The sequence below is a fragment of the Phaenicophaeus curvirostris genome, chromosome 1 (assembly GCF_032191515.1).
Source record: "Phaenicophaeus curvirostris isolate KB17595 chromosome 1, BPBGC_Pcur_1.0, whole genome shotgun sequence".
Taxonomy (NCBI): Eukaryota; Metazoa; Chordata; class Aves; order Cuculiformes; family Cuculidae; genus Phaenicophaeus; species Phaenicophaeus curvirostris.
In genome coordinates this window covers 187,917,914-187,938,077 of record NC_091392.1, presented here as the reverse complement: position 1 = coordinate 187,938,077, position 20,164 = coordinate 187,917,914, and the positions used below count along the sequence as shown (strand labels likewise).

General features: G+C 42.2%; 1 protein-coding gene across 3 annotated transcripts; it reads right to left on the bottom strand.

The window, feature by feature from the left end:
* Nucleotides 1–11,857: 11,857 nt before the first annotated feature.
* On the bottom strand, nt 11,858–19,973 carry RNF6 (ring finger protein 6). 3 transcript variants are annotated; one of them, XM_069882759.1, is made up of 5 exons: nt 19,537–19,973; nt 18,148–18,345; nt 16,571–16,777; nt 15,889–15,996; nt 11,858–14,679 (listed from the first exon to the last, which is right to left on the bottom strand). In XM_069882759.1, exons 2-5 carry the CDS (start codon nt 18,206–18,208, stop codon nt 12,965–12,967), a joined length of 2,091 nt encoding a protein of 696 aa, XP_069738860.1. In that variant the 5' UTR covers nt 18,209–18,345; nt 19,537–19,973; the 3' UTR covers nt 11,858–12,964. The 3 variants fall into 3 exon arrangements, with proteins under 3 accessions (XP_069738860.1, XP_069738868.1, XP_069738852.1); XM_069882767.1 differs by lacking the exon at nt 18,148–18,345 and having other exon boundaries at nt 19,537–19,972; XM_069882751.1 differs by lacking the exon at nt 19,537–19,973 and having other exon boundaries at nt 18,148–19,503.
* Between the last annotated feature and the right edge of the window lie 191 nt (nt 19,974–20,164).

The following is a 20,164-nucleotide window of genomic DNA, read 5'->3' as shown; positions in this document are numbered from 1 at the left end:
TTGAGAAATCTCAGACAGAACAAGTCTCAGTAATGAAGGCTTGCAAAATCAGTACAAAGCCTGTGGCTTCCTACTAGAAATGGTGTTACTGGGCTACGGGAGTAGAGTAATCACTGCAAGTTCTGCTTGTCTAACTCTCCTGTCTTAAAAAAAAAAACAACCACGCTGTCTTGGCCTTAAACCAAATCTTTATGCTGTGGTGTTTTGCCCCTGTTTGCATGCAAACGATCAAAATTAGCATGATGCAATTATATGCTGAGATACATGGAAAGTGTCTCTAACTCATCATGACATTTTATGAAAAGATTGAATAGTCAGTGTGTGGTATTTCTAGATTTGTAGAGGAAACTACTACCAGATCCAAGAAGTGTACTTGACATACCTCAACTTCAGAAAATATCACAAATTGTTTATGGATCTTCTTTGCAGAGATGCTATATCACTGTAGACTGATATGGGATGTGACCATTAACACATGAACATGTATTAATGTACGCGCAGCCTGCCTGTAACCTCTTAAATGATCCAGTAGACTCCTATGCTTTCTGGTGCAGAAGCAGTGTTCCTCCACAATACACTGCGCTTGCGGTTAACCATAGCCCACAAGTTTAACCTGAATGTAGAAAAGAATTACAATGAATTGCACATGTAATGGGTGCACGGGAGAGAGGACGCAGAGTAGGGGGAGGGAAAACCAGTATCTCTCAGTGCAGTGCTGGAAAAAAAGATCAAAGATTTGGAAATGTAGGCATCTTGCTTTTTCAGGTCTCATTCAAAGCTCATTCAGTGCTATACAGTTATTTCCTTTTATTTCCAGTGGAATTTTTCCATCCAGTGGAAAATAATCAGTACCAGGCACATCAAGGTTTTCCAGATGACTTTTGAATAATGACACATGTCAATAAAATTATAGTGAGCAGAGTAACCACACTGATATGTTGGGAACTGCAGTTGGTACTCATTTTGTAGCAGGATATGATCTGTGTTTTGCTGGAAAATACTTAAAAATTGAAAAATGCCTTTCTATATTAAACACTAACAAAACCATCGAAACCAAATAAAGAAAAACAATGTTATATTTTCTATAATACTCAAGACTTAGAACTTATTACAAGAACTGTTTGGACTTCTTCATACCTGCAGGTTAATTCAGCAAAACAAACATCAGTCTTATTACTTTACCAGAATAACTCCAAGTTTGTATGATTTTAAACATGCATTCAAAGTACAGTAAGCTGAATCACAACAAATAATTTTTATTCCATGATAACAGTGCCCACAGAAGGAATTCATCAGGCTGGGAAATGATGGAAAACTGCATAGAATAAAACGGACAAATGCTTTGCACAGAAAGGGCTTACAGTACAATAGACCTTAGTTTAGACATTGCCTTAGCTTGTATTGAGCCAAGTTAATAATTAGCAATGAAGAAAAAATGTTTTCTTAAATAAAGAGCAATAATAATGAGGAAATAATGAAGAAATGTTTTAACATTATGTTCATTTCCAAACTGTAAATACTTCTCGAAGTGTGCCAGTTGTATTTTCATTATTTTCACTTGCTTCCTTGTCCCACAGCTAGGTTGCCAGCTAATGTGGGCCCAGTGTTCTCTGGCTTTATTATCAGTGAGATGGGTGCAAAGGGACTCCAAGACATGTGTGTAATACTGCTGCACTGATGTGTTGGCACTCACTCTGTACTGCTGTAAAAAAATGCGCAAGAGGAAAAGTTGGTCTGGATCAGATGTGTTCAGAAAGGCTGAAAAGAAGCTTGAGAGAACTGACACACTTGCTATGATGAAACCATACTCTGCAGCAAATGTGTAAATGTTCCAAAACATGTTTTGAACAAGCTGTTGTGGTAAGGCCATCATTTGATTACAAATAGAGTTAAGTGTATGGCATATCTGTGCCTTACACATTATTTAAAGAATTAGATATCAGAAAAATTAAAATGTCACGAACGACAGAGAACAAGTGAAAATAAATTAAAAGCACTGAAATACAGTTTAATAGAACAGAGAGGCATTTTCTGTACCTTAGGAAACAGAAATCACGACAATCCTTGTTTGCAGTGTTTTGGCTGACTGGGACAAGAGGCACATTGCTTTCTGCCTCTCTGCTAGTCAGGAAACACGTTTGACTCGTGCTCTGCAAAATGAGGTTTCCTCCCTTGCCGAGAGCCATTTCTGCAGACTGAAACGTCTCACAGTGCGCCCTGCGCCGCGGAGCGCCCAGCAGCGGCCCGGGGAGCCGGCGGCTTCAGCACCTCGGAGAGCTCCCTCTGAGAGCAGAGCCGGTGACGCGCCCTTCAGGCCACACCGAAAGGAGGGGGGTTCCCAGCAGGAGGAGGGGTTCCCAGCAGGAGGGGAGGTCACCCAGAGGGACAGAGACAGGCTGGAGAAGTGGGGCTGTGAGAACCTCGTGAGGTTCAACAACGCTAAGTGCAAAGTCCTACGCTCGGGTCAGGGCAATCCCCGATTTCGGTACACCATGTACTTGAGAGCTACCCTCCAAAGAAGGACTTGGGGTGCTGGTCAATGAGACGCTTGACATGAGCTGGCAATGTGCGCTCGCAGCCCAGAGGGCAACTGTATTCTGGGCTGCATCAAAAGAAGCATGGCCAGCAGGTCGAGGGAGGTGATTCTGCCCCTCTGTTCCTCTCTTGTGAGACCTCATCTGCAGTATTGTGTCCAGTTCTGGAATCCTCAACATAAGAAGGACATGGAGCTGTTGGAACGGGTCCACAGGAGGGCTACAAACATGATCAGAGGGCTGGAGCACCTCCCATATGAGGACAGGCTGAGAGAGCTTGGCTTGTTCAGCCTGGAGAAGAGAAGGCTCCGAGGAGATCTTATAGCAACCTTCCAGTACCTGAAGGGGCCTACAAGAAAGCTGTGGAGGGACTGTTTACAAAGGCATGGAGTGACTAGACAAGAGGGAATGACTTTAAATTGGAAGGGGGAAGATTCAGAGTAGACATTAGGAAGAAATTCTTCAAAATGAGTGTAGTAAGACACTGAAACAGATTGTCCATGGAAGTGGTGGATTCCCCATCCTTGGAAGTGGGAAGTGTTCAAGGCTAAGTGGAATGGGGCCTTGGGCAGCCTGATCTAGTGGGATGTCCCTGCCCATGGCAGGGAGTTTGGAACTAGATGATCTTTAAGGTCCCTTCCAACCCAAACCTTTCTATGATTCTATGATTTTGCAGTTGGCTTCGCTTAGTTTTATTTAAAATGTATCTATTTAGCTTTAATTTTATTTCAGAATTACCGTGCATTGGAGGTGCTGTCACCACATGAGCACTTCCACGCCCAGCAAAACAAAGGGTGCTGTGCAGTGTGAAGGCAGCCTCTGTCTTCCCCTCCTTCCTCTGGGACCGGCACAGCAGGAAGGGAAACGTCTTTTTTTCCCCAAAAATCTTTAATTTTTGCCCTCCCTGTTAGAAACAGCGGCTGGGGGGGAGGAGCAGTGTGCTTACCCCAGCAGCGCCCCCAGTGCCGCACTCCGGGTCTCCTGTCCCTCCCAAGCAAGGTCTGCCTTTCAGAAAGCACCGGCCAGCCCGCACTTGCTCCTGGTTGTCTGGCGCCCTCTTCTGCCGTGGACACGTCAGCTTGGAAGCTGAGAGATTGGTCGTTATTGAAAACAGCCCTGCAGAGAAGGACTTGAGGTACTGGTTGATGGGAAGCTCGACATGAGCCGGCAATGTGCGCTCGCAGCCCAGAAGGCCAAACCTTACCCTGGGCTGCATCAAAAGAAGCGTGGCCAGCAAGTCAAGGAAAGTGATTCTGCCCCTCTGCTCCTCTCTTTTGAGACCTCATCTGGAGTATTGTGTCCAGTTCTGGAATCCTCAACATAAGAAGGATATGGAGCTGTTAGAACAGGTGCAGAGGAGGCTGCAAAGATGATCAGAGGGCTGGAGCACCTCCCATATGAGGACAGGCTGATAGAGTTGGGGCTCTTCATCCTGAAGAAGAGAAAGCTCTGAGGAGACCTTATAATGGCCTTCCAGTACCTGAAAGGGGCCTACAAGAAAGCTGGGGAGGGACTATTGACAAAGGCAGGGAGCAATAGGCCTAGGGGTGATGGGTATAAACTGGAGAGGGGCAGATTTAGGCTAGACATAAGGAAGAACTTCTTCACTACGAGGGTGGGGAGACACTGGCACAAGTTGCCCAGGGAAGCTGTGGCTGCCCCCTCCCTGGACGTGTTCAAGGCCAGACTGGATGGGCCTTGGGCAGCCTGATCCAGTGGGAGGTGTCCCTGCCTATGGCAGGGGGGTTGGAACTAGATGACCTTTAATGTCCCTTAAAACCTTAAATAACAGGGGGTTTTTTTGCACAATTCAATTTACATATGTGTGTATATATATAAGTGTGTGTATACACAGAGGTATAACCTACAGTGCTAAGCAAGGAATATGATTCTCTGCTGTCAGCGTACGTGTATTTAAGTTAACTGCTACACATACACCCATTGCACACTAACTGCACAGTATACACTTTTCCTACTCTTTAAGTGTTTACATGTACACTTAACATACAAACTGTATGCAAAATGTGTTTAAGAATCAGTAAAAGGAATAGTACTGAAAACTGAAGTGCTCCATTCATACACCACTCAGATAAGGGCAGGACTTCTGTATTAAAATAGTAACACAGTATGCTTTGCTGAGCACGTGTGCTTGAAGGTAAAGAGACGAGGCATTATTAATGTAGCGCAAACCTGTGTGAACTGCAAAAATAGCTTACAGTCTGTTTAAGGTTCAACTGTTCAGCACAGTAGAACTAATGTTGCATAAGAAAATACATTATAATGGAACTGGCCTAGATGGAGGCTTAATAGTGTCCTTAGCAACCTTCCAGTACCCGAAAGGAGCCTACAAGAAAGCTAGAGAGGGACAGTTCATAAAAGCCTGTGGTGATAGTACAGGGGGAGATGGATATAAGCTGGAGAAGGGCAGATTTAGACTAAACATTAGGAAGAATTTCTTCACCATAAGAGCGGTGAGACACTGGCACAGGTTGCCCAGGGAAGCTGTGGCTGCCCCATCCCTGGAGGTGTTTAAGGCCAGGTTGGATGGGGCCCCGGGTAACCGGACCTAGTGGGATGTCCCTGCCCATGGCAGGGTGGTCAGAACTAGATGACCTTTAATGTCCCTTAAAACCTTAATTATTCTATGATACCAAAGATGAGAAGGAAATGTTCAAGGTAAAAAATAAAGTGCCTTTCTCAGAAGCAGGACTAAGTGATATACTGCATCTGTCTCAGTTTACTCAGGACAAGAACCCCAACTGTGTGTTATAAATGCCTGAAATCAGGCCTTTATAAAGAACGGCTTAAAATAATGGGACAAAGCGATCCCACATATCCCATTACAGCTGATCAACCTGTAAGAGAAAATCAAAGCTGTGTCTGTTTTGCTTTATTGTGTGTATGCTTCATTCTTGCACTTCAAGCAATTTACATTACACTAAAGATAAATTTAGTGGTGGGATAAACACCTTCTGGAGTAAATGTGAATGCCAAGGAGCAGCTTGCACTGATCTAGTGTTTGGTGAACCTGCTCCAACTCTCATTCACATTAGTCAAGGTCCAGCGTAAGCCCAGGGAAAGAAAGGAAATAGGAGAAACTTTACTTTTGGGTGCCTTGTGCAACCAAAAGGTGGGCTAACCCCATTCCCACTGTAAATGACTGAGGGGAAGGCTGCAGGATGCTAGGCACTACGTGCCTGCACTTGATGGTTTCTGTGTACAGGCTGATATCATACTAGCTGCCCAGCATCTCGGAAGAGTAAATGATAGTTGTCATTTTAAAGACTTGTCTCTGAGTGCTGCACTCCTAGTGCACCCATTTCTTTTGTTGTGTATGCTTCTCCCATCAAAGCTGGGTATGCACAGATCCATAGTTATAACCGCAGCATATGACTCAACAATGATAATTGCCATTTGCCAAATCTGCCATTTGCCTCCTCTCTCCCTTAAAATCCTGCAGACTGACTGTATGCGCAGTGCACTAAAAAAGATGGTCAGGTGTCAAAGCCTCTTCAGGAACTTGTAAATCCTACAACTCCTCTATCAATTTAACGTCAGTGTTTCTCTTTGGGGGTGTTTATTGAAAGAAACAGTCCTTCTAAAGATATAAAAATATTAAAGACATTGAGGTGCTGGAGTGTGTCCAAAGAAGGGCAATGAAGCTGGTGAAGGGTCCAGAGCACAAATCTTATGAGGAGCAGCTGAAGGAACTGGGGTTGTTTAGTTCAGAGAAAAGGAGGCTGAGGGAAGATCTTATTGTTCTCCACAACAGCCTGAAAAGAAGTTATAGCAAGGCAGAGGTTGGTCTCTACTACAAAGTAAAATGCAATAGGATGAGACGAAAAGGACTCAACTCGTGCCAGGGAGGGTTTAGAATGGATGTTAAGAAAACTTTCTTCACCAAAGGATGAAGTGTTGAGCCAGACTGCCCAAGGAAGTGGTGGAATCACCATCCCTTGAGGTATTTAAAAGATGTGTAGATGTGGTGCCTAAGGATATGTTTTAGTGGTAGATTTGGCAGTGCTAGGTCAACATCTGGACTCAATGATCTTAAAGGTCTTTTCTAATCTGAGTGATTCTGTAAACAGAATGACCACATGACACTAAATCAAGCCAAGAGAGATTGTGCACAAATCATAACTTTTTGTACTATCTTGTTAAATTTAAATTAGAGTGCCTGATTCTAAACCTCGCAGGTCACAGCACTGACAATCTATGTTTTACATCTTGCTTCCCAGTTCTCTGGTGCTGCTTTTCTGGTTTGTGGCCCAGTATAAAGTAAATATGGCTCTTATGGTACAAATACATCAGCAAACGAATATGATGCCCTTGTATTAGGTTTGGAGCTACTCTGGGAGACTGTGTTCAATAAACTCTGAAAGTGAGACTACGAAAACCAGGAGGAGTGATGCCCCAGCTGTCCCAAATCTCTCCCCCTTTCTAGACTTGTTTGTGACTCACATGAAATTTTCATTAGTGCCAGAGAGAAGTCCTTTGTGGAAATAGTCTGTGAAAAAGAGCTTGGATTTGGTTATAGGCGTACAAAAAGGTCTAATGAGTGCAGAAAGGAAGGAAAAGGAAGTTGGGAGGAGTCTGAGGAACATGATGAAATTAATGTATTTTTGACCAGTCTGCAGTTATTTGGTTGCACAGGAATCCACTTCTGCCTCATGTATTACTCTAAAAGAGACTATCAGAGAGCTACACAGGGCCATAACATCAGCTAAAATGTTACTGACAGTGTCACACAAGTAAGAAACAGAAAAAAATATTAATTCAGCCTGTAGTTCTCTGTATCTTTCCAAGGGCCCTCTCCAACACAGCTCTGAGTAATTTCCAGCCTTAAGGCTTTCTAGACAGGATCTGGCTTAGGGCTGCCAGTTGACCTGTTGAAAGAAATGGTTGTTTTTAAAACTTACACCCACAGTTTTTCAATTTATGACCACAGCAATAAATTACTTCTCTTAACATCACCAATTAAAGTCATTTCACATGTCACTTATTCCTCCCAGACACAAAGCTAGCTGTGTACCCAGGAGCAGGAGACAACCTGCAGAAAATGTCTAATGGAGATCAGCCAAAAATAGCTTAGAAAACACTTCCTCTAGCTCACCTTGAACATCTCTTAATTTTTTGCCTTCTTTCATGCCATGCAATTATGTTTTTCTAAGTTTCATCGCATTAAATACCTGAATAGAAGGCAGTCAGGTAGAGAAATAGATAGTAATTTGAAAAAAAATAAGGAAAAAAAATAAATGAGAAGTAAATTTTCTAAGCACAAAGCAGATTCTTCTCTCACAGAAGTACTGAGAAAATTACCACAAACAATAAGCATCATGAAATAACTCAAGAAACGGCAGATACTTTCCTTAAAGATGGGAATTCAAAAGCATGGAGTAGAAAAGACTCGAAGGCATAACAAAAGCCAAGGAAAGATTTGCTAGCAGCTCGGTAAGTAACTGTGACCCACTCTGTGCTCTGAGAGAGGCCACATCTGCAGGGAGGGAGAATATCAGCATGAAGAGTCGCTAGAAAGCCATTGCTAGGTGCCACAAGCAACCTTCATTCTCCTATTTCCCAGCTTCATTGTATTTAACAACTACAATATCATTTTGTTTCTGCACAGATGTGCAAGCGCTCAGCTGTCTTTTCCCTTGCACTATGCACCAGGTTCCTTACCCTAACCTAAGGGCACCCTATTCGCTTGATTGTAGGTAACTGTTATATAATGCCTCAAATCCTTTATAGCCATAAATTATCAAGTCATTACTTATTTTATGGAGTCTTTTATAAGATCTTCATAAGATCTTCTTTTATAAGATCTACATAAAAATGTATTTCAACCTTCATAATAAGGTAGGTAAACAGGCTGCAAAAAACTCCATCCACTCAAAGCTTCACAGAATTGGGCTCACTCTCATGCTATGACAGACACAAAAGCTCCAGACTTGCTCAACATAAGCCTGCAACCTGACAAGTACACATTGTCTGTGCTGGAAAGGGATTATTGTCACTCTGGCCAGATAGACACCTGTCTGTGCTGCCACTGAAAATCATCTTCCACCTTGTAAGCTGCTGGGAGCTGGTACCCCAACGCTGCCAGAGCTCCCACTGCTCCTGCTGAGAGGTGCTGCTTCATTTTGAACTGGCAACATCTCAACTGTCTGCTTGGCAGATTAAGCAGCTCCTATCACATGCAGAGCTGCACCTACCTTCCCGTGCTCTAATCATGCTGACACTAGTTGCAGCGAAGATGTAGCACCAGGAGGGAGTGGTAAGAGAGGTGAGACACCACCTATTGATCACCAGGAAATTTAAGGACTTGCTGGACCCTGGCTCTGCACCCCCTCTGCTGCTGTAACTTGCACTTGCTTGAGGAAATCCAACCATAAAAATATCCATGCATATTAGATTTACGCTTTCTGCTGCGTAGACAAACTCAGAGCAGTAGCGGCTTGAGCTGAACAGACTCAAAACCCCAAAGCTTCTTGTAGGAAAGGCAGGTTCTGGCTTTTCCAGATTAAAGGCAACTGTAAAAGATAAAACTCCAATCACCCCATCTGGCCATTTACCACTAGCTTCTCTGAGCCCCCACTACCACCTCACTGATTAAGCAAGTCTGTTTTCTGTCTTAGGACCCATGTATTACACGAGCGGACATGCACATCCCAGTGCTATTTACTTCAACAGAAGCACGGAAGCCTCCAAGACACTCCTGAAAGTAGCCCACCTCCCAACCCACTTCCACAGGAGTCAGCGGTACCTCACTAACCCTAGTTTCTCATGATCTTCTTGCCTCTCTATCACACAAAAAGGGTGAAGGGTTTGATCCAGGCTAGGCCACCACCTCAGCATAGTTGGGAATAGCCAGAACTCAGCACCATGAGACGCTTTGTCTGGGCAGGCAGCTTTCCACTGCAGGCCAGGTAAACAAATATACAGTAACACATACTTTCTAGTATACATTTTTGTAGCAGTTAAGGTCTAACTTCACATAAATTGCCAAGCAGGAATTGCACAGATGACCAAATCATTACAAACACTTTAAAGCACAAGCCTGAGAAGTGCAGAAACAGTCTGACAGGTGAATTCCTCACGCAACAGCTGGTGCTGAAAATAGTGCAAGAAAATTGAGCTTCTGGACCCGTTGGCACATAAAGGTCACAGCTTCCACAGTAAGACCTAGCAAAACAGTAAGTACAGGAGATGCCAAATATATTTTTGAGGCTTCTTGTACAGACTATGGTGTTAAGATTGCACATCTGCACTTGAGGAGCGTCCCGCGGACACAGAAACCTCCCCTTGCTTTCAGCATAAGCCACAGTTAGCCAGGAATAGAGGAGATACAGTCATGAAGTCAAGCTCAGCAACGGTGACAAATGCAGTTGAAATGTTACTTTAAAAAGGAAGAAAAATGCGCTTAATGGGAGTTGTTTGAACAAGCTGAGAATTCCACTCAGGAAAAGCTTCTAACTGGGAGCTGAAAATAACTAAATTAAAGGTAAACATCCATGAGAAAATGTGGATTATGCTTAAGTTTCAAGAGGAGGAAGGAACTACTGTGTAATTGGATCATTTGCATCTTAGTGGGAAAGAGAATTGTGGAGATTTACAAGGGCAGGGGAGAGAAAAGAAGAGAACAAACCTGGGGCATTCTGGAATTTGAACAGTTGGCTTTTGTATTCCTTTGTGTGGAGAAGGACTACATGGAACTCAGCTACAAATATCAAAAGCCTCAAACTCCAACATGTTAAGAAATAAAATTTTCGAATACACATTTGGGATATTACAGAAGTGGTTACCTTCTTCATTCCAAATAACAAATGGCATTTCAAACAATTTTGTACTCAATCCATTTTCCAGACATCTGTACCTTTAAAACGTTTCTTAGAAAAAAACAACAAAAAAAAACTTTCTAACACAAACCCATCGTGCCATTTAAAAATGTTGGTTATCTTACTCAAAAATTGACTGATCCTGCAAAAAATGAAGCTACTAACAGCTGAGCGAGTGGTCTCATTGTTACTCACATGCACTTGCTTTAGCATCTGACTGTGGGTTATTCCAGCAATAGCAACTGCAACACAGACTGCACCTTGCTCTTGAAAATGAATGTGACGCACAAATATACTTTGATGCCTTTCTAATAGACAAACTTAGACAAAGTATTTTGTCCTTGTGCTATGTAACATATTGGAGATTTTACTTCTCCTTGAATGACAGGCAGAATCATTATAAAGCCGTCCTGTGAAGGAGGATACAGGCAAGGGCTATCATACCTTCTCATGATATACATGAAGAGTAAGCAAGAGTTATTGGCTCACCTAATCAGATGTAATTCAGGGATAACTAAAGGAATTGAGTAAATTATGAATAAGCCTGATTCCATCAGCGCTTTACTTGGATTTCAAGTTCTCCTTAACAAGTCTCAGCCTAAGGGCTATTACCATATTTATTTTATAAAATTCTTCATGTTTATCTCTAGTCCCATTTTATTTAAAAAAAACTACCTCAAATTTACCGATTAAATAGGTAGTAATGTTTAAAACTTTGAATTAGAAGGCATTGCTAGTAATGTTTAAAACTTTGAATTAGAAGGCATTGCTAGTGAAATACTTGTGCTATGAGACATACTTACAAATGATCAGAAAAAGAAATAAACAACAAGTGATAAGATGTGCAAGAGGTACAAAATTATCAGGGCATTTGAAGTGAAGAAATCACAGGAGGCAGGGTGTGCAGGATGGTAAAAGGGTAGGGGAAATGTAACTTGCACAACACAGCAAATAATCAAAAAATGAAAAAAAATTTCAGAAATAAAATGAAGCACTTCTGTGGAACTTGGAACACAAGTTTTTCACTTGAAAAACTGAAGTAGACATCCAAGAGCTTAACGCAGGATTTCATCACTTCCCTTCAAGGACGCAATGAGCAGATGTTTTAACTGAAGCATCAAGCACAGAAGCACATTTATCAAGGCCATCAACAGGCAGAGGAAGTCAGTAGGACTTCTTAAGTATTCTTTCTAGCGTTAATAATATATACACATAAGCATATGCCTTTGTCTAAGGAATGAGATGCACATTGCTCAGATGACCTTTCTAATGTTCAGCTTACTTCCAGAAGCCCCAAGAGTGCTTTGTCTTGCATTTATCTCCCAAAACAGCTAACACAACTTGTGGAAACAAAAGTATACAGCTAGGGGAAACAGGGGAAAGAATTGCATGAAAACTGACTGAACATCATGAATGATAAATCTTCTTACCAACCTACAGGTTATAGCTCAACAGTAACTCACACAAAGCCTCAATTATTTAATTCGCAACTTTATTTCTTTATAAGTTATTGGTATAAAGTTTAATATCTAACCATACAGTAATCTGGGGACTTTAGGGAAGCTTATTTTGTCTTTTTTTAGAGTCTTTTGCCATTTGGTCCTCAGACATGTTTTAAGAGGACTAATACCCTATGTGTACCTTGAATTTCTGCACAAAAACACTTCAAGCTTTTCTTCTGTTTTTCTGAGTAGGATGCACAAATCATGCATTTTGTAGACAACAATGGTCAAGGAAATATTTCCCTCTTTAAACTAAAGCAGTTAAACCCCCATGAATATCAACTGAGTAATTTGGAAGAGTGAAAACACTTCCTCAGTGCTCATTTATTCTCTGAGCAAATGCCATGTTCATTAAGACACGTTCTCTTGGGAGTTATAATTGATCCGATTTCTGCCTGCATTGAAAAGATGGCGATTGTCAAAGACAGCATTTAACTATGTACATTTCATAATGTCACTAGCCCATCCACTTTTGAATATGAACTCGATCGGCGTTAAGCATTGTGTAAAACCACATGCAAAAAGTTTTTTAAATAGAACCGAATTGGCAAGTTTTTGAAAAGGATATTTCAATGTTAAAAAAAATATACTGTCTATCAAAATGAGCACTTCAAGTAACTTAAATATCTTTAGCAAATATGTCCAGCAAGAAATTCTCTGTAAAAGAAATTGTTCTTAGAACAAAAAGCTAACGAATGGCTATTTAGACACTAATTTTTCCAACACAGTGGTGGATCTGTGTGAAATAATTTGTAATCTAAATAGAGTCTACTACACGGTTAAAAAAACATACATTAAGCGGGACTGATTAACTACTGCATTTCTGTATTTACAAAAGTGCTTAGCATAACAAAATTACCTAAAAAAATATAAACTTTACTGATATCATTTGGTTCTATGTGTACTCCTAGAACTGCACTTGGAGAAAAATAGTATTTACATTGCTAGATTTTGACAAGTTTTCTATAATTTTGAAAGAAATTTAACAAAACTCCCCACACAAATGGACCCCTATGCAAGTCAAGTTATTCCATCTGGCTCATCATAAACAGAGCAGAAGCAAATCCTGGAGAACCAAGCAGTACAAATAATCCTAGCTATTGTCTGTGGCATTAGACCCCAATACAGGCTGCCGACAAATTGGGCAAGTGGAGTTTTCAGAAAGCCAGCGATCAATACAATGAATATGAAACTCATGCATACAAGGTAACTGCCTTAGCTTATTCCCTGTTACATATTCGTTAATGCAAACACTACACGTTTTACTTATTTCATTTTCAGCATGAATATCCCCATAGTTCCGGGTAGAAAGATTGTCAATCTGCTCTTTGGTTAAACCTCTTAAACGTTCGTCGTCATCATCTTCATTCAGCAAGAAGAAGTGGGCAAGTCGAAGTATGGGCAGTGTTCCATTTTCCACTAGGTTGTTCGCATCTTGAGATTGCCTGTTATCTTGGTTTTCATTATTGCGACTCTGTCCATTTGTTTCCCTGCTGCCTTCTACCGAATGCCCATTTCTAGGTGAAGTCCCACTTGGATCACTGCTATTGTTTGCTGAACTTAAGTTATTCTGCTCTGATTGTACATTTGGTAAGTGATGACCACCTCTTTGCCCTTCTGAGTTTGATTCAGTTTCCATTAAAGAACTCAGTTCTCCAAAGCCTGTCATAATTTGTCTAAGGATGGAGCGTAGAGCGACTGATGAAGGTTCACCAAGCCCAGTTTCTGAAATCCGACGGAGAGGTATCCGTATAGTGCTAACGTAGGTTCGAATACCCGCACGTTCTGATCGTGATATCGTACGCCGAAATCCCCCACTGTCACTTTCAAAGGTAACTGTGTTTTCTGCCATTCCGACTCTAGAACGAGTTCTACTGGCAATACTGTCCCTATCTCTGTTTTCTCCAGGACGAATTCTTCTCACCTGAAGATCCAATGTAATTGTCGGATGCCTTCTAGCAGAAGCTACCGGCCTACTAGATTGCTCTTCTTCCAAAGTTATTCCCAAAGACGGGTCTACACTGGAAAGCTGAGGACCCTGAGCGTTACCTCTTGCTTGTTCTTCAGCAGGCTGTGAAGAAGGCTGAGCTGTTTGTCTTCTACTCCTGCTGACTTGCTGGGCATTTCTATCCTGCCTCTGTCCACGTTCCTCAGAATGAGCAGTGTCACTTTGCCTTTGCAGCGGAGAGCGGCTTCGACTACTTAAAGTAGACCTTAACCGCAGAATTTCTAGTCTTTGGTTTGTATTCATCCGAACATTAGCCCTAGCTCTACCTCTTGTGACTCCTGCAGAAGTAGCCCTTTCTGGCATTTCTCTCTGTGCACCAGTAGCTGCAGAATTATTACGTGCAGTAGTTGTTTGGGAAGGACCCGTCACCTCCCTTGTTCTACTCCTGAGCCTCCCTGAGACTGGATGAGAGGCTGCTTCAGAGCTCTGTGTCACAGAACTTCTCACAGACCTGGTCCTCGCAGTGCCTGAAACCTCATTGTTGGCCTCTCTTGTGGTCCTGCTCCTTGTTCGTGGGGCTACTGGACTAACAGCTCTTTGATGCCTTCTTTCTGAATGCATTCTGCTACTATCTATACCCACAGTCTCCTCAGCAGCAGTTTCAAAACTGTTATGCTCATGATTGATGTTGATTTCAAGGCTAAATCGAAACTCCCCACTATTTGGATTTGTTCGACTCACAGCTCTCCAGGTTTGGTTCCCACTCTGCCCACTGCGAGTGGCATTTCCTGTGCGACGAAACGTGTTCAGCCATTCCAGCAAAGAGTCACCATTTGAGTTTTCTCCAAGAACATCAGAATCTGAGAGAAACAAAGAATTGCAAACATTCATACAACTGCATACTCAGCATGCTACTAGGCACTCCAAATCCTCTGTGCTTGCGGGGCCCTGACTTCAGAAATGTTACAGTGGCAGGACAGCTACACTGCCAGGACAATGTAATTTTGCTGAAAACATGTTGTATGTAAAAACATCAGCAAAACTCATGAGTTCAACCTAGAATTTTAGTCTCACCAGCAGATACACAGATAAATTAATATGGTCAGGTAGACTCTTCTGAGAAAGTGTACAGATTTAGGCAATCCCAAGTAAGTTGTATTTGTCCAATATCTATCCCTTGCTCAAGCTATCAATTTGAGAGCATCCTAGTCAGCTACTTCTGACAAAGCAAGGAATAGCACAACAGATTTGGTCTTCTTTTGGAAAACATTTTAAAGAATTGTCTTCCATAAGCAGTGGAATAAATAAGCATGGTTTTGACAGATTTTCTCATTTTGTGTAAATATACTCTTTTCCTACCACAACATCCACAGCTCCATTCCCAAATCTCCTTCAGCTACAAGCTCAGTAACAGAAACAACTGTTGTAGTTAGTGCTAACTACATGCATAAAAGAAAGCCAACTGCCATGACCACAATGAAGGTTTTCCCTCGAAGGCATCTGATGAAGCTCTCCCTACTCCACCTCCCTACTTTAGAAACCTGGTATCTTTGTTTCTATTCCAGAGTTGACTATTCCTCTCCTAAACCTGACTAGGACTGATTAAGTGACTAAGCCACTACTGCTGGAGAAGAGACAATGCTCACAATACAAGCCTCTATCCATTAAAGGAAACAAATGAAGTGACGCAAACATATAGTGGAGAGGTTAACTGTTTCCAAATTAACTTCTTTCCTGCTCCAGCTTCTCTAATACATGCTAAAACCTTTTAAGAATTAGAATGAAAATACTTTTAATGCAAAATAAGTTTACTAACAAAGGGAAACCAGGGAAAGAGAAAAAAGTAATCTGTGGTTGACATAACTGAGTTTTCGTGAAGTATTGCAAGTTTGGTTTTCTATTAGAAAATATCTCTTACTTTGAAAAGATTCCAGAGAGTCACAATGGAAAAACAAGACTTGAAATGGCTGGTACTGAAATCACCAGCATTTCTTTTAAATATCTGTACAGAACAAGATTTATGCATCACATTCTCTGTGTGTGCCTGTATATGAATGAAGAATGTTTACCTCCAACAGTTCTACCTTCACCTTCTCTGTTATCCAGATCACTCTGTGATGCCAGACGCTCCTTAGCTCCCTCCAAGCGTTGATGTAACTCTTCCGCTGTAATCTCCCCTGAAATAATTCACATCTCGATAATGCTGCTAGGTAAGGCCTTAGTAATGGCTCAACTTAGCCATGTAGAAATAATAGTATTTTCTACCTTGAAGGAAAATCTTCAGGAAAAAGGAAAGATTAATGAAACTGAAAAGAAAACAGTGCTCGTGTACAATCGTAACTCAGGGACACAGTGGAAACGGGTACTATTGGGGGGGGGGGGGGGGGGGGGGCAAGAAAAGATGCTGAGTGCGTGTCAAGAGCTTGCCAACTCCCAGCAAAAACGCAGAGCTACTTCCAGCAATGACTCGGAGGCCCCCAGAATTGCCACATACCAACAGATATACGTTATTGCACCAGGTGTTAATTATTTGGGTTTGCATATTACCTGTTTATGGAGATGGTGCATTTGAAGGAGTTCTATTTTCAGTCTAGCTTTAGTATCCATTTAATTTGCTAATTTTTACTAAATTTTGAAGAGGAACTGAACCACAGACCTCAGGGTACTGGAGTCATACAACCACACGTGTCCCTGACTACAGTAGTGTTACTTCACCTTACATCTTTTCTACAGAAGGTATTCACATCTTACCTGGCGTGCCGAGCAGGTTGCGGTCTCTCATTAATCTATAGTCTTCTTCATTGAGTTCATTAATGAACTGGTAATAGGCCTCCTCCCTACTGAGGCGCTCCAGCTGCCGTTGTCTCTCATCTTCACCACGACCGTGCTCTTGTGAAGAAGTCTGCTCATTGCCACTCCCTGCACAGTGCCGAGAGCGATCCATGATACCAGCCTGCCCTGAACAAAACCAGAAGATTAGACCATACAGCATCTACACTAAGAATTTATCTAATTCACGGTAAAAAGTTCTCAACATTTTCAATGAAATTTGCTTATTAATAGCTAAAGATTATTAAGACGAACCAAGCCCCATGTCCCTTGCCAAGTCAACGGTGTAGTTTATTATTCAAGTATTTCGCTGTTAGCTTGCTCAAAAAAAAGCTAGAAGTCCCCTTTGCTCACTGAAAGGACACACCCGTTGGTACAAAAAAGCGTTAAAATAAAAAGAACAATGACAATAAGGAGAATTAATGACAATAAGCTAAATAAGAATACTCTACAAAGTTAGAGGAATAACAAAATCTATCTCCATTCTCCCAAGTAAAATACAACAGCATGGAGTATTTTAAAAGATAAAATGTCAAGGAAAACACTGTTCTGTAATTATTGGACTGTAATTATCCAGCACAGACTTCTGACAGCTACAGCTATTGTGCTAGAGAAGACAACCTTCCACTTGAAAACTTCATGGATAAGCAGGTAAGACTACTTTGTTATCTCAGTCAGTACTACCCCTCACATAAAACAAAACCTACAGGTACATTTTTAACAGAACCAACTCTTATGATTTTCTGACATCACTGGCAGACCTTGTGATCTCCAATCCAAGGATTAGCTAACAAGAGGATACTCATCTCCAAAAAACTGGTGTAAAAGAGAAAGGGCTATATCTTACCCATAGTTCTTCAGTATTCCCAAATATTTAACCAGTGGGGCCACATTCGGAAGGCATGAATAACCTTCCAGTATCAGAAAGAGGCACCACGTCCATTGATTCCTGTGCCATTACCAGCTCTCCCTCTAATTAGGACTCAATCCTGGGGAAATCGGCTCTCAGACCTCCCCCCAGCTTATCTATTTCCTAAAGAAAACCTATTCTTCGACATTCAGTTTGAAAGAAGAGAAAGCAAAGTGTCATCCTTTCAATGAGGCCTCTGGATTAGCAAGAGCCACCTGTGATACCTGCTGAGGCAGACACCTGATACAAGAGATCACTTCTCAAGAGGAGATCACCGGGCCCAAAACACCATCATTCTGCTTAAGTGTGAAAAGAAAGTTATGGGGCAAACACTTTTGGTTTGGGTCAATTCAGCAACACATGTAAGTCACTTCAAGTATTAATTACAGCAAAAGCACAGAACAGCATTCTCAGCACATTCCCAATCAGTAATTAGTTTTTGCAGAAAGGTGATGAGACAACACGCAGACAAAACCAACCACTAGACACACACTCAATAAAGAGTAAGTCTTGATCCATGCTGCCAACAGATACAAATAATCAGTAAATGTATTTGCCAACAGCAGAAGCTGGCATACATTTAATATACCTTTCTTATGTTCTTTGTGGGATCCATTCTGTTGCATCCTTGGTCTCATTTTCCACCCCATATGCTACTTCTTCCCTCCACATACGTAACTGCATTTCTAAAGAGCTCTTCCCAACTTTCTCATTCATCTGCCGCCTGTGCCCAATATTGCATTTCAATGTGTTTGATATTTCCCTCCCAGCTCTTTAACTCAGGTAACTGAAAAGAAACCAAACCTGAATATTCCCCCTTCGAGGCATTTTCTATGCCCATTGTATCTCTGGGAGTTTTAAATTTACTGCTGCGCTCTGGGCTTAGTCTCATAAGCTGCAGGCAATCACCAACTTCCACTTCCCACAAGAACCAGGTTCCAGTCAGGCACTTCTCATATCACATTTCTAAACCCAAATTTCTCAGCCAGATCTGTCTTACTTCCCTGGTTTGATCCAAACAAACACAATTCCTCCCCCTTCAGCATGTATTTTGCACTATTATCACCTTGATGACACCCATCACTTGATTATCATGAAAGTACTCAATGCACGCTTCATGGAAAACTGAAGTGTCGTTGTCCCAGTTGACTTGCAATTGAGACAAATACAGCAGTGAGTGGAAATAAGACAGATTAATTTAAATTTAGATTCGTGGTAAGTTTGCTATTTAGATGAAAGCTTTAAAACAATTAACACGCCACTATTCACCCAACAATGACCACATTAAGTTAACCGAATTTCCAGATATATCGTCTCATTGCTGCACAAAAGAATGACAAATTCTTAAAATAGAAAGTCCACTGCTTGAAGTCCCCCTCGATCTAAATTTAAACCATTCTTCAAAAGAGAACCTCTTTACTTTTCACTTCTCATCCACAGAAAAATCTGGAAAACTCTTCTTCAGATTTTGTGGGTGGCAGAAAAAAAAATTTCTAGTTTGTTGACAACTGTATGGCAGGATGATTAGTCACACTCTTTAAAATGACTCACTTAGAAACAGTAAGAAGCGTTAAGTGCTCCGTTGTCCCATTTGTTCAACATAACTGCACGGATGACAACTGCTATCCATATTTATCAAACGGCATCAAAACTAAGTACTTTGGCACTAAAAGCGTTTCAGAGATGTGACAGTTGAAGAGTATTAACTGCATCAAAATGAAGTACTTTGGCACATAAAATATCTTAAGTGTTGAAAAGCTGAAGGGTATAAACTATTAACATGTAAAAAACTGAATCTGAAATCCAGTTATGACTCAGGATTACTCTCTCTTTGCAAAAAGACAGGTGCCACATGCCAACAATTTACCTACATATGCTAGAATTTTGAATCTTAAACTAACTCCTCGAGTTCTTATTTTATAGTTAATCTGGCCCATTCCCCAAGACTTACAGTCATTGTCATCTGAACAATATATACCTTGTGCTTTCAGGTTTTGGCCTCTTCCCATGAATTCCTACCCCCAATTCGATTAGGTATTCGTTTTCTGACAGACTACCCCCTGATGGCAAGCAAGGCGACTACGGAGTCTCGACGAAGAAGCCTCCCTAAGCGACAGGGCTGTTTAGCATCTCTGTCACACTGCAGCCTCCGGGCGAGATGATCTCACCGAATTTGAAGAGAGAAGAGAAAAAAAAAAAAACCAAAAACCAGCCAAGCCTCAAACCCAGAAACCCCCAGAGCCCGTGGAGGGAGGAGAGGGGGAAGGGAAGGCAGACAAAGGAGGAATCAGAAGGCAACGAGGACACAGCCTGCGGGGCACCCGAAGCGATCCGAGCGCTGGGCCCGGGCCGCCCCCAAATCCCAGCGGGGCCTGCGGCTCCCGGCCCCACGCTCTTCCCCGGGGCACGGAGCGCGGGGGGAAGGGGGGGCGCAGCGACCGACACCGAGCTCCTCCCGGGACACGGAGGCCGCGGGCCGGGCCGGGGGCCGTTGGGCGGAGGGGGTAGCGACCGGCACGGCGCCCGCCCAACCGCCGGCCGCGGACCAACGGCAGCCGAGCGGCTCCCCACCCTCCGGCCGGGCCCCGCCGCCCCGGGGCAGCGGG

Excerpts from the sequence above, each read along its gene's own strand:
- RNF6 (XM_069882759.1), bottom strand. The coding sequence starts at position 18,208 with ATGGGGTGGAAAATGAGACCAAGGATGCAACAGAATGGATCCCACAAA. Across the intron at positions 15,997-16,570 it reads CAACCTGCTCGGCACGCCAG|GGGAGATTACAGCGGAAGAG; the intron begins GTAAGATGTGAA and ends GAATTATTTCAG. Across the intron at positions 14,680-15,888 it reads TGAAGGTAGAACTGTTGGAG|ATTCTGATGTTCTTGGAGAA; the intron begins GTAAACATTCTT and ends TGTTTCTCTCAG.